The following is a 13,817-nucleotide window of genomic DNA, read 5'->3' as shown; positions in this document are numbered from 1 at the left end:
CAAAAGAAATAGTTAAGAAATGGCTTTTCTACAGCAGGATTTACATAAAGAAGGGGGGAAAATTACTATTCCCATATAATATCCTTGCAAATTTTATAGAATTTAAAGTACATGAAAATCCATTTCAGCCTTGAATATTAGGCCTTGAGCATTTTAATTACCTTTTGCAGCAAGCACATACAGGTGAATGCCATGGGCTTTGTCATCTGCATTGCACACAAAATTAGCATCTATCAAGATGAGGATTTAGAAGAGCAATTTGTCACCTTCAGAGCACCTTTATCCTTAATATAATGTCCTTTACACCAGAGTAGCTATAGCAGGGAGAGTTTCAACTCCTACTGTCCTACAGATGCATTAATGCAACACAGCTCTCCTGAAATGCATTTAAATTAGGACTTTATTTTAGTTTTATGAAGGGTTGCCAGAAATACATAAAAATTAGTTATTTCAATTATTTCAATTTGGAAATTAGCTGCACAGGGGCAAAAATTGGAGAAGCCCTTGAGCTCCAGATATACAATATCTCTCAAGAAATAACCAGACTACTTTGGGGACCAACAGAGAAATCATGGGGATTACAAGACTGGTATAAATTTATGAGTCTGTTTGTGTGAGAACAAGCAGGAAAAGCAGAGAAGTTGATCCTACAAAAGATGCAACACATGTGCATGAACTTGGCACAGAAGGACTAGTATCAGCATTTTACCAAGGTGAGGAAAGCCTGAAAAACTTGCCTTGGGTCACTGAAGGAGGCGGAAAAGTACAAAAGTAAAGAAATCCTGCAAAGAATTTGGGTCAAAACCTGGGAATATTACTGAGCTTAAAATGTAAAATTTGCATTGCAGGACATTTTCACAGTCTGATTAGAAAAAATAATAAAAATCAGAGGGTTTGAATGGTGGGAGTTATTTTACTGCTTTCTATAAGATAAAGTGCTGAAGTGCTCATTTTTACATAGAATGGAACATCAAAAAAAAAGTTGTTTTGGATTTTGACAACAGTGGGGTCATTTTAATATGGCAAGGCTTTTCCATGGTGTGTTAGAGAACTGTATGTCAGGGGCTTTGTGATCCAATCCCTTTTGTGAGCACATCTCCTCTTATGACACTGTACCCATGACATTTCTGTGGTGCATCAGAGTCAGTGAATCAAAGAAGAATATGTGTTAAATCATGGAAGATCACTTCAGCCAGTGAACATCACCAGTAATAAAATATAGATACATATAGAAGAGTAAAATCATAAACACTTTGAAAAATAAGTAATGAAATTATTCTTGAGAGGGACACAGTAATACTCATTTACAAAGAATCTTTAAATTTAGGAGAGACAGAAAAAAATTTCATATGGACTCATTCTACATTTATGTGTGTACTGGCAATCAAATTAAGTAACAAACAGCAATGACATGTTGTAAATGCAATCAGTTAGATTAAGTTCCACCCTTAGATATTATTAGATAAAATTACTGGCTTTGGAACTGCAAAACACAGCTGGATGCAGTTTGAATTACTTTTGTTCCACTGTAATAATTTCCAAGTCTTAAGTTTAATATAAAAAATCATGCCAGGAATACCTGATGCTGATTAAACTCCTCAGTTGTACAAAAACCAGATTTTTTTAACTCATAGCTCCAGATGAACATATATATTCCTGCTACCCCATCTAGATGAGTTTTACTGCATGTCAGCAACATAGAAGTGCAAAAAAATGGGGAGAACAAGAGACAAGGAAGGAAAGGGAATAAGGAAGCTTCCACATAAAATTTTACTGTGTCAAACAAATCACTTCAAGGTATTTACAAAGTACCTACTATAGCACTTTAGGTACCTGCTCTGATTTCCTGCATCATGTAAGATTTATAAGTTGAATCCAGCACAAAACCAAACCCTTCCTTATCCCAACTGATTCTCCCTGACTTTAAGTCAACTTTAGCTAAAAAAAAAAAAAAAAGTTTATCACTGAAACCTTTTATTATTCATGCATAAAACTAACACATAAAGGCATAGCTCTTTAATTTCTGCCTGACTCTGTTAAAAAGGAGTAATTTGAAAAACCTACCAGAGCTCCTAGCTGAAAAATGAAAATACTACTAACAAAATATTGTTTCTGTTACCTTTTTGCAGCACTGCTGGGATTATTTTGCTCATATCTGCCACATTTTGAGGAATTATGTGCCACACAAGAACTAAGTGATATTGTTGCTGTGATGGTCAATGTGTTCTCCTAAACAATCCTTACACAGCCTTCCATTAAACTCTATTTGACATAGGCAGGTGGACTGATACCAACATTAAATCCTGGAGCATGGGCAGACGTACTTCCTGCTGGTTCCCTTGGAAAGGGTCCCGGTGTATTTTTGGGATGTTATGTCAAACGATCCTGGTGACATTTGCTGTTCTGGATTAGCCTCAGCAGAGCCATGTATTGCCAATAAAAGTTTCCTGAGGACACTGGAGCTTCACTGTCACTGCTGAACCACGACACAACAACCTGTGAGCCTGACAAGATGGGATCTGCCAGGAGTGGAAAAAGAGCAACCTGAAGCTAAACATAGAAATAGCCACCAGTGTGCTCTGGGTGCTCTAAGTATCAGCAATAATAATTACAAATATCATCAGTTCTTCACGGTAAAATTAAAACACAGTGTTTACCCAGTTTGACTGTGCGGCTCAGAAAAGCTGAAAAAAAATGGAATGGAAGGAGCTAGCAAGTGGAGTTTAAACAAGATCTGAAATACACTTAGGCAGGCCTAGTTCTCCTGCCACTGAACTCAGCAGTACAAAACTGACTCTCTTTTGTGGCCATGACCCAAGCTGAATGTTTCTGAATTCTTATTTATTTGAACTAATCCCATTTATAAAGGCATGTAAAGAAGGTATGCATTTTCAGCAAAATACTGGAATATGTTTCATTTTAATCAGATGTTTTGATCAAAATAACCATGTATATCAATAGCATCAAGTTTAATAAAAAGCAAGTAGTCACAGCTGTTAATAGAGGAAAGACCCCAAACCATGGCAGATCAGGGTATCGTTCATTTTAACCATAAACTAAGGATGAAACCATGAACTTAGGCAGGAGACACAGCTGAAAATCCCTTCTTAACTTGAGAGCAAATTTCCCAGGCCGTCCTACAAACATTCCAGACTAGGTTCAAGGTGGCAGGGATAGTGAATATATCCCTGCCAAGTCACTTTATAAACTTGGCCTGCTTAAACAACTTACTGCCTGTCTCTAATATTCCCACCAACGAGGCCCTTGTCTTGACAAAAAAACAAAACCTGCAAATGCTCAGAAGACATAACAGAAACACAGACACACAGATGCTGGATTGTATAACTCAGGCTAAAGCCTCTCTTAAGTATTGGGGTTTTTTCATCACAAGGGAAAACAAGCAACTTGTAATTCTAAAACATTTGCTAGGTGGTTTTACGGCAATTTATTGATTTTTGGTTTTTAGATGAAATTTTAAACCAAAATTAATTATTGGCAAGATGGATGTTTTTCCTCTATTTTTAAATTATTTTATTGAAAATGTTTAATAATAATAATAATTTAAAAAAAACACCAGACAAGCAATGATCAGTCCAGATAGCATTTCCCTGATTTAGGTGGGTTAGAAATGGAGTTGTTATTGATTTGACAAGGTCTTAGCAGAATCACAACACTGAAACACTCAAGTCCCTCTGCATAGAACTTTCAAAACTCATTTAGAGATGTTTTACAAATCTAGTAAAATTATTTTCCTTCCTGGTGTCCAGACTACTGGTAAACCTTGTAAATTTTGTTACCTTAATACCAAAGCACAAGGTCAGGACACTAGAAGAAGAGACTCAGGCTGCTGATCATGCACTGCCTCACCAAAAGCAGTCTGAAGAGACACAAACCATGGCGGCCGTCACCTTCTTGGCAGCTCCAAAAAGTAAAAATTCAGGATACACAGTAAACCCTGTGCTCCCACCACTTCCAGGGTGACAGCTGGAAAATGTCAGAGATTGCACACACTGTACACATCTGCTTTGTAGGATGGTTGTGGCTCCTTCAAAACGTGAAAGGCTTGGCAACAAAAAAATGTTATTGTCAGTCTTGAAGCACCAGACAGGTTGGACCAGATGTTTCAGTATCATTATTCTTCCTTTTGCTTTTTTTATCTTTGTTATTTCCTCTTTATCTAGAAAGTTCAGCTAAACATAGGAATGATTTTGTATGAAAGCCAAGCTGAGCTCGTAATACCCAGGAAATAGCCACACTTCTCAAGAAAAAAAGATGAACTTAGAGCCTACCAGATCTGATTCTGATTTTTAATCATCAGTAAAAAAAGCTTTTTGAGGGCAGTCTATGAATCAAACACACTGCAGAGCCTATTTTGTTATAAAGGGTTAAACGGTTCCTATCAAGTTATCTCTCCATTTGCAAAGCAAATACTGATTGTGATAACCTGAAATTCTGAAACTGAAATCAGTTTTCTTATCAGAGTGACTTTCCTATATTAAAACCACAAAAGCCTTAACAGTGGGGAATGATTGCTTGTAACAGGTATAACACTTTTATTTATATCTTCCTGTCAGGCTATGTGACAACATTTCACCAAAATCCAAACCCAGGATGGCTTGAAATAACCCTTCAGCAGAAATAACTTTTAAAAAATCCAGAAAATGCACAAAAAAAAAAAAAAAAAAAAAAAAAAAAAAAAAAAAAAAAGCCAGAATAACAAAACAAAACAGCAAAAAACCCAACCAACCAAAAAAACCCCATACAAACCAAAAACCCAAACACACAAAAAACAAACCATCTTGCTCCTCCTTGAGATAATTTCTGCGATAATTGTGTCCATAAGAGGGGCAGCAACACCTTCCAGAGAGCAGCAGCCCCTGGGACTTTGATGGAGCCCACTGTTGTTTGCTCTGTCCTGGCAGCCAGACTCTCGGACTGACCCATTCATTCAGAACAGTAAGTTTGGTACAAAATCTTGCTATCACTTTCAGACATAATCCTAAGGGACCCAGTCAGCTGGCAGATGGGGACATGTCAAATGTCTGAAGTAGTGTCTGTGAAAGTTGGAGGCCTCTGAGGTCTTTTTTGATTTGTACACTTGCAGCCCCTTCCCATTTTCTCTAGACAGGTGTTCATTGTGACTGTGGGTGAACACTTTGAGAAGTAAAGCCTTACACCTTTTAAGCAAAAGCTCTTGCTCGCCTGTTCCCAGAATGGTTTGGATTGCAAGGGACCTTAAAGATCATGTCATTCCAAACCCCCTGCCATGGGCAGGGTCACCTTCCACAAAACCAGGTTGCTCAGAGCTCCACCCAGACCAGTCTTGAACACTGTCAGGGATTAACAACTTTGGGCAACCTGTCCCAGGACCTCACCACCCTTACACACAGAATTTCTTCCTAACATCTAATATAAACCTACCCTCCTTTAGCTTAAAGCCATCCCCCTTCATCCTATATGCCCTTGTGGAAGGTCCCTCTCTAGCCCCCTTTAGGTACTGGAAGGTTCTATAAGGTTTTCCTGGAGTTTTCTCTTCTCCAAGCTGTTTTCATAGTGGAGGTGTTCCAGTCCTGGGATCAACTTAGTGGCCTCTTCTGGACTCATTCCTGTGGGTCCACACCTTCCTTCTGCTGAGGAGCCCAGAGCTGGACGCAGCAGTGCAGGTGGAGTCTCAAAAGAGTAGACCAGAGGGGCAGAATCACCTCCCCCGACGGACTGGTCCCTCTGATTTTGATGTAGCCCAGGATATCGATGAATATTCCCCTAATATTGATCCATCAGTGCCACAACAATGACTCCTTCTAGAAGAACCTGCCTGCCAGCTTACCACACATTCTCCTACCACCATGGTATCACCATCTTTTCACTATCAGAAATATGGATTAAGATATATCTTGTCATAGGGTGTTTCTAAAGCAGGAAGATTTAAATGAAATGTATTTCAGTCCACTTGTGGGCTTTGTTTGCTTTCTAGACTGGATTCTGAGAAACGCAGTCTTCTTTGCATCATGTTTGATTTTTCATTGGTACAATGTATCTCCCTTCAAAGTAACTTTCAATATTAGGTTCTACTCAAATCCTGAAAGGCAAGGAATGTACATACAAACACCTATTTCCATTGCAAACAGAAAGCAGCCACAAAAAATCCTGTGGTCCCCTCTTATGGATTTTAATTTTATTACTTCACATAAAAGGAGCACTATTTCAATTTTGTCATTACCTTCACACATACAGGTGCAAGATTGCCAGGAAATGCTAAATATATCTTCCATCAGGGTGTCGTTGTCATTTATACAGAAGCCCTTTGCTTCTCCAGCACACAGAGGATTGAAATTAGCCTGAGTTACAACAAGCTGGGTTAAGCACAGAGCAAGCACTCCCTCCTGATGCTCCCTTCCCCACGGTGATGCCGCCAGCGTCTCGTGACACCACGCATCAAACCCTCCTCTCCGGCAGCCTCCTCCAATTCCCTGTCAAACAAGTTTAGAGAGGGAATTGCTGCTGGAGAGTTTCAGTGTTCAGCAAAGGCCTGCTCACACAAGCTGCACATCTGATCAAGACAGCACCACCTCCGCGGCAGACCTCACCGCTCCCACCATCGCTCTCCTTGTGTCCTGCCCCAGATTTGGGGGGTTTGCTCTCAAACATGCACCTTGCAAGAACAAACGCTTGTTCACAAACAAAATACCTCACAGATCCAGGTTAGGGCACCGTTAGAGAACAAGCGAAATCAATGGGGATGATAACAAATAGGTGTGATAACCACTTAACCTGTCCCTGCCACAGCAGCTCAGCTGTGTCCTGGTGGTGCCCAGCCTGTCTGTGCAGCTCAGGAGATCCTGAGCCAACCTGCATTAGGTTACAGAGCAGCTCTTTTCGTTACAACCCCGCTCCCTGCTTGTCTGTCTGAGGCTCCTGAGCTCCTGGTTGACAAACAGCAATGGGAAACAGAGCAATTGTGTAACACCTTTCTTTTTTTAAACTGACACAGAAAATGCTTCTATTAGAGACACTGTGGCTGGTGAAAAACAGCCCTTTCTGGTTTTTTGGGGCTTGTGGAAGATACAGTTTCCACTAGGCCACATCTAGTGCCCTACATTTTCTCACTTATCACTGTATTTTCTGTGTGTTCTTTCAAGGATGCAGGACAGAACTCTTTTCCTTGGGAGAAGTATCACATCTATAAAAATCAAGTGAGGAATTGGTCATTGATCCCAACATCCCCTGCTGTTAGAACTTGCATCAAGTGTGGTCCAGGATATTTACATTTGCCACTTATCCCTGTACCTCACTGTCCAGCAGAAGTTATCACTTTTCTGTTCTTTCCAGGCAGGATCAGCCTTCCTGTTTACCTCCCCTTACTAATATCCTAATCTTTGTAGTCACCCTCCAAAAAAGTTTTTAACTGTTCATGATTCTCTTACATTCTCTTATTTTTCAGCTTTCAGCTTGTCTCTCCTTTGGATGTTCTTCTCTTTTTATTTTTGAACTTCTGAGGTGTATAATTTAATACTCTGGTCTTTACTGTAGAACCTTTTAAACTTTTAATTAAATTAATGGCACCTTTCCAAAACATCAAGAATTGCAATTTTTCAACCTAAATGGAAAGTCTCCAGGAAGATATCAATTAATTCTTCTGTTCCAGCTCTGAGTTTTATGTGAGTCTCTATGCAATTTTGTAATATGCATTATGCAGGAAGTCACATTACTAAAAATGTTCTTGCTGGAGTTATAAATCTTCAGGTGGTGGCATGGCTTGGTTTAATGCAGTGTTCATTTTCCCCAGTATCATATGGATCCAGAGCTTCACACAATGAATCTGGGCAATGACCTTCAGTTTAACAGCTGATGCAGTCAAAGAACCATATATCACAAACATCCGTGTCAGCCTCAGTGAAAGAGTGCGAGCACTAAAACAAATCAGTAGCTACAGATTTCCATGCCAGCACACATTTGACTGATGACAGAGTGCCAAACAACATCACAAACCTATTTTTTAGCCCGTAAGAATCTCCATTTAACTAATTTGGTAGAAACAACTTGTAAGAGGTGAGGTGTCTGGCTGTATGGACTCATGCTGGTCCATTTTAGTACATTAAGTTCTCTGTAAAAAGGATCTACAGGGCATTTATGAACCTGAAATTCTTGTCAAATCTGTTTGCTACGGAAAAAACCTCACTGCTGGCTCAGTCACAGCACCTGCACCTGAACTGACTGGTTTTGGAAGATGTGTGAGGAGGCCATGTATACACATCATGGATGTGGCTGACATTTCAACTTACAGCCCAAAATATCTATCAGGGAGTACAAAGTAATTACATACCCTCATCTTGACAGAAGGGAGGGGTTGGAATTTGCTTTTCTAATCATTCAGTGTTCTGTTTGCTAAGGGTCTGAGGTAACTCCCACATATTAATAATAATCCAATGGATTTACAGTAATGGACTAGCCTCAGAGAGACCAAACATCTGCAAACGTTCCAGGCCAGGCTGGACAAGATTTTAAGCAACCTGGTCTGGTGGAAGATGCCTGTGCCCATGGCAGGGGGATTGGAATAAGATGATCTGTTAAGTCCCTTCCAAACCAAGCCATTCCATAGTTTTACATGGGCATAGGGGATTTCAGCCTCAATGCGTGTAGAGGCTTTAAAACACTCTGAACATCAAAAAAATCTGAGCTCTTCACTGAGACAGAGTTTGCACGAAGTTTGCTATTAATAAGGTTGTGTGTGTCATGGGTTTCAACTGTGCCACTGACTTTAATGGTAAGGTTTTCACAGCCCAAGACCACAACTTGAAAGTTTCACAGTCATACACAACTTGAAACATTCTGAATCACTACCACATAACAGGTGTAGTAATTTTTTTATACTTCCATTAAATTGCTTTTTGTTCTCAGCTAGCCTTCTAGAAAATCACATTGAGCTTCAGGCTGAGGAAACCGATAGTAAAAACTGATTTAGTTTTTATTGGTTTAGAAGAAAAAAGGAAGTATTGCTGTAAACAATCAGAAGACTGACAGCTTATCTCAATCCTTATTGTTTTATGGTCCATCAGCATTTCAGACCTGACAGCCTCTTCTGAGGTGCCGAATCCTGGTACCCCGCAGCTCTTCCCAAAAATGGAAAAGAAAGTCAGGATTCATGGAGCAAAACCTGAAGCCTACAGCCTCAAGCCTAAAGTTCGGACACAGTAAATTGCAGGCAGCAGGCTAAGAATAACAGAACAAACTCACAAGGAATTAACAATAAAACACAGGAACTCTGACTCTCCCTCCACAACATTACCTAATTCTAATGTAACGAAGAAGAAAGCAGAGTGAGCGTGCGTGCAAGAGATAACAGGCTGTCACAGCACCGCTTCGCTCAGCACCAGAAAATTAAAGTTTGATTATTCAGTAGAAGCTGAGCCGATCTGAGAGTCACACCAGTGTCCAGTTCACAGCACAACTTACCTTCACAAAGAGCTCAATTTCAGGGTCCTTTCCGTCCCCATTAGCAGCAACTGAGTCTGTCATTTTTCACTCCCAAGGCTACCAGCTGATCTCTTGATATTAAGTGGCAAAAGGAGGTTTCAACTGCACGGCGTGTGAGTTTCCCTTCTGAACCGCTCTCACGAAGCTCTTAAAACATCATTTGTAGTGATAAAGCTCAAAAGCAGTGGAGTAAACAAGTTTGCAGGTTATTAAATGAATAATAATTAAGAAAAGGCAGGCAGCAGAGGAGCAGTCTCTGTTACTATAGTTCTTCAGAGCAACAAGTGCTGCTGTGCTCTGGTACAGGATCCTCATCTGTCAGAGCTGCAGCCCTCGCTGCCTGCCCAAAATAGCCCAGAGCATAAAAAAACAGAGGGTGGGGTTAAAGTCATAGGGGAGGAGACAAGCTCCTGGTACCTACGGTAGGATCAGTCTCTGAGCAAATAATTCTTCTCTTGCCTGTTTTCAGCATTTCTGTTGTTCCCTCCCTTATTCTACAGCTGGGAGCACCAGGGACAGGGAAGAAGGAAGTCCTGCAGCAGGGCTGGTTTCGTTGCTTTAAGCAACTGTGATGTTTTTTCCTGCTTTTCTGAAGGGTATTTGTCCTGCCTCTAGCTGTTCAAAATCCTAATATTGTTGTTGTTAAGAAAGGCAAGAGAAAAAGAGCCTTTGCACTGGCTGTTGGATCAATCAAGGAATGGGAAGAAAAGCAGAGCTTTGCCTCAGCAACCCCCACCACGTGTGTGGTATAGAACTGAACAGTCAGGTGAGAGAAGTACCTGTGATGTGACCACTGCTGATGGAGCTCAGGAGCAGAGGAATGGGAATGTTTGGGTCCCAAAACTATTTCTCAGCGTTCCCCTCGGGGTGCTGGCTGTAGAGCGGGGACAGGAGAGCAATGATTCGCTGGGTGGAGCATGGGAGAACAGTTCCAAGGGCCTTAGCCTGCTGCTGACGTGCTGCTGTCATCCCTACTCCCTTTCCTTCACCCTGCATTCCTTGCGTGACTCAGAGGGCACCGCACAACAGCCATGAGGTGGCACCTATAGAAAGTCCTGACACAGCCGAAAGACACGAAGGGAGGGAGTGCTGGCACAGGAGGGGACAGCAGGCAGAGGTGAAGGGGTAAATGGCACCTCTTCCTTATCCCCATCCCTGCCTGGAGGGACTTTGTGTCCTCCTGTCCTCTTCCTGCACTTCTGCCCCGATCCCGTTTCAGGACTGCCAAAGCTCTGGCTCACAGGTTTGTTGGCAGCTCGAGCAGCCAGACATGAGTAGTTTTACCTTCCCCTTCTGACACAGAGAAGCCTTTCGGGGAGGGTTTTGACATGATCAAACACTCGCCTTTCCTGAAAGTGCTCTTAGATGTGTGCTTCTGTGATGATCTCCAGTTCTCTCTGTGACCTCTAGGCATTTGACACAGCTCCAGAGGAGTCACAGCCAACACCTCTGTGGCCCTTTGGGTAAGTTCTGTGGAATTTTCCCTCAACAGCTGCTTCATGTGCACTGCATGAAGGACTGAAATGGTTAACGAGTAAATCTCATTATGCTGTTGCAACTGTAATTACAACATAATCATCACTATAATTACTGTAAAAGTATGCTTATGGTTTTTAGATCTAATTAGCACTCATTCAAATAACTGGAAGGTTAACTATAAGAGAATTAAGTGTTATTACTCCTTTGATTTCAAAATTTTACATGTAATTTTTGGACTAGGCACATTAATTACCAAACATTTAGAGTACAATTATTCTTAGGCCTATCGGCAAGCTTCCAAGGACATGGGCTAAGTGTACTTACATGTGGCAGAAAGAATCATTGCACTGTAATTATGTATTACAGTTATAAAAGTCTGCCAAAAACTTAAGAGTAATCACTGTAACTCTAAAATGCATCCCTAAATAATGCATTATTAACTATACAATTATAATCTTTTGGGTTTTACTGAAAAATTGTTTTGCTCTAGCACCTTGTGGTGACATAATTTCCCTTTAATGAGGGTTCCTGGGAACAATGGGAAATTGTTCAATGGGTCATCTTCATTGAGGTTACCTGTAGCTCCAGCCTCACTGAAAACATTGTTTTGATATAGGCAAGTGGTTTGAACAAGCTGTATCATAGGACCAGCTCTATTGGAAGAGAAAATACTGCCAGCAGTATGAGCATAGCAATGAGGTAATGCTGCTAATGCTAAACCAAGGGGTAGAAATAAAATCAGCTTTCAAAATATCAGCACTTACAAGTTGTGATGCATGTGACCTATTTAGATGTCTATTTTAGAATGAAAAAATATGCCCTAGAAGTGTCTAATTTTTTCCATTGAGCGCAGGGTAAGGAGATAAACATGCAATGGTCAGACAAATCCTGCAGTACTTTTTAAGTAAAAGAAATCTATGGCTTTAGTGCCTGATTCCTGTGCATGTGCCATCCCTCATTCCAGAACTTGTGCATGCCTTGTGCTTGAAAGTCAAACTGTAGTTGTAGCAATTTCAGCAGAGACTCAACGTGTCAAAACATTCAAATCCTTCCCTCCCAATTACTGTCTGGGTTTAGTGGTGTGTTATAATTAGTTTGCAGACGAAGATTCTTGTGCTGAGGCTCAGCTAAGCAGAAGGGAAACTTTGCAATACAAAGGGAGCAAAGGTGCCCTGCAGCCATTTCCAGCCTAACCCAGATATAAACTACTGCAGGAATGGGCCAGATCCCACCTGGCTCAGGGTGTTTCTGGGCAGTGCTGCCACTGGAAGGTGCCTTCCCCATTTGCTTCCACCTTACCCCCTGCCCCAGGATTTGATATGGGGTGCTCAGAGGCTGTAGAAGTTGAGGAGTGAATACCACACATCTGGTATTCCAGCTGTGCTTTTAGGTATCCATGGAAAGAATAAGCCAGCCCACCTCAAAAAAAAAAAAAAAAAAAAAAAAAAACCCACCACAAAAACCTCTGCTTTACAAAAATACCCTCATAGAATCCCTAGAAGAGACCAAACATAACAGACAACATAACCTGTTCATATAATGCTGTTTTTTAAAAAAGAGATTCTGAAAGCTGAATTTAGGATAAACATTCTAGAAGGCAGTGAGTAGGAGGAAACATATATAGATGCATATATAAATATATATATATATATATATATATATATATACACTGCTTTAGGAATCCATTCATGCATTTACTGCTTTTCTGTCATATAAAACTGACTTATCGCTTACATCTGGGGGGAACCTTTCTGACTATAATGGTTTTTAGTGTCTACACAGCTCTTTTGTGTGTTATAAAATCAGCTCTTTCTTCAGCCAAATTAAGGGTAAGACACTGATAAATAATTAGTACACTCTCATTTTACTGCAAAGAATGAGTCACTTAGTTTGGCCTATCATTTTCTCACAAGTCAGAAGTAGCAGAGGCTTTGAGTTACACGCAAGAACATTAGACACTGAATTATGAACTCCTCATAAGCCAAGTCATTATAGTTTGAGGTTTATGAGATATAGAAATGAATATGAGCACATCATCCCATTAATAAAAGAAGAGGACAGCTTCAGAAAAGGAACGGCCATGTCCCCACGTAAGACCTCTATTGTAGGTGAACACTGATGCACTATCAGCTTTCACAGGCCTGATCCAAGCTTCACTTCCAGCAAAGATTTGTCCCAAGGGGGTGAAGCAGAGGCCAAGCATCCAGAATGTAATTCTATCATGCAGTTCTCCAGCAGACCGTTGTGTTACCAAGAAGGATCAGAGCACGAAGCACAGCCATCCCCCAGTGCTTCCATCCAGCTCGTTCCATGAGAGCAGGTATTGCAAGTTTTATATGACAGAGGTGATTTTTTTCATTGTTGTGATGAAAAGAAGTAAAATCTTGGTGCAGCTGTGCAGTAAATGCAGTAAATGGTATTCAGAGTTATGATTTAACCAGGGAATTATTTAAGTGTTTAGTTGCCAAAAAACCCCATACCTAAGCAGCAGTCAGGGTGGTTTGAAGGGGTTATTGAAACATCACTTCCAGAGAGAGTTCTGAATTACTGAATTGGAAATTTTCAACTGCATTTATTGGATGCTAGTATTTTTGATATGCAACACACTTAACAACTGCAAGGAATCAATCCAGTAATTTTTCAACTGAGTTACAATGTGTCACTATCGATTTCTTGTCTGAGTTTCAGAAAACCAAAAGATTTGTCTCAGCTATTTGGGGCCAGACAGCAGGTTCCCCTCCCAAAACATACAAGACATGCAAAGTGCAAGGACATACAAGCTCTTCTCATCAGTCTTATAACAACACTGGGTGATCAGATACTTTCCCTTGACTAAAGATGTACAGTACCTCAAAATGTGTTGC

At 40.7% G+C, this 13,817-nt stretch overlaps 1 protein-coding gene across 4 annotated transcripts in view; it reads right to left on the bottom strand.

Moving 5' to 3' along the window:
• CLIC5 (chloride intracellular channel 5) overlaps positions 1–13,817 on the bottom strand; it is an 86,243-nt gene that overhangs the window by 49,406 nt on the left and 23,020 nt on the right. The window contains exon 1 of one of the 4 annotated variants that reach the window (XM_066180062.1): positions 9,454–9,775. The exons of the other annotated variants lie outside the window; for them this stretch is intronic. Coding sequence (XP_066036159.1) covers positions 9,454–9,516 — 63 coding nt within the window. The 5' untranslated portion in view covers positions 9,517–9,775. Of the gene's footprint in view, positions 1–9,453; positions 9,776–13,817 lie in introns of those variants that run through there. 4 annotated transcript variants of the gene reach the window in all.

Source organism: Chamaea fasciata, unplaced genomic scaffold (assembly GCF_029207755.1).
Source record: "Chamaea fasciata isolate MVZ Bird 193981 ecotype frontalis unplaced genomic scaffold, bChaFas1.0.hap1 SCAF_3, whole genome shotgun sequence".
Classification (NCBI taxonomy): Eukaryota; Metazoa; Chordata; class Aves; order Passeriformes; family Sylviidae; genus Chamaea; species Chamaea fasciata.
The sequence above is the reverse complement of the archived record's forward strand: the minus strand, read 5'-3'. Positions and strand labels throughout refer to the sequence as shown.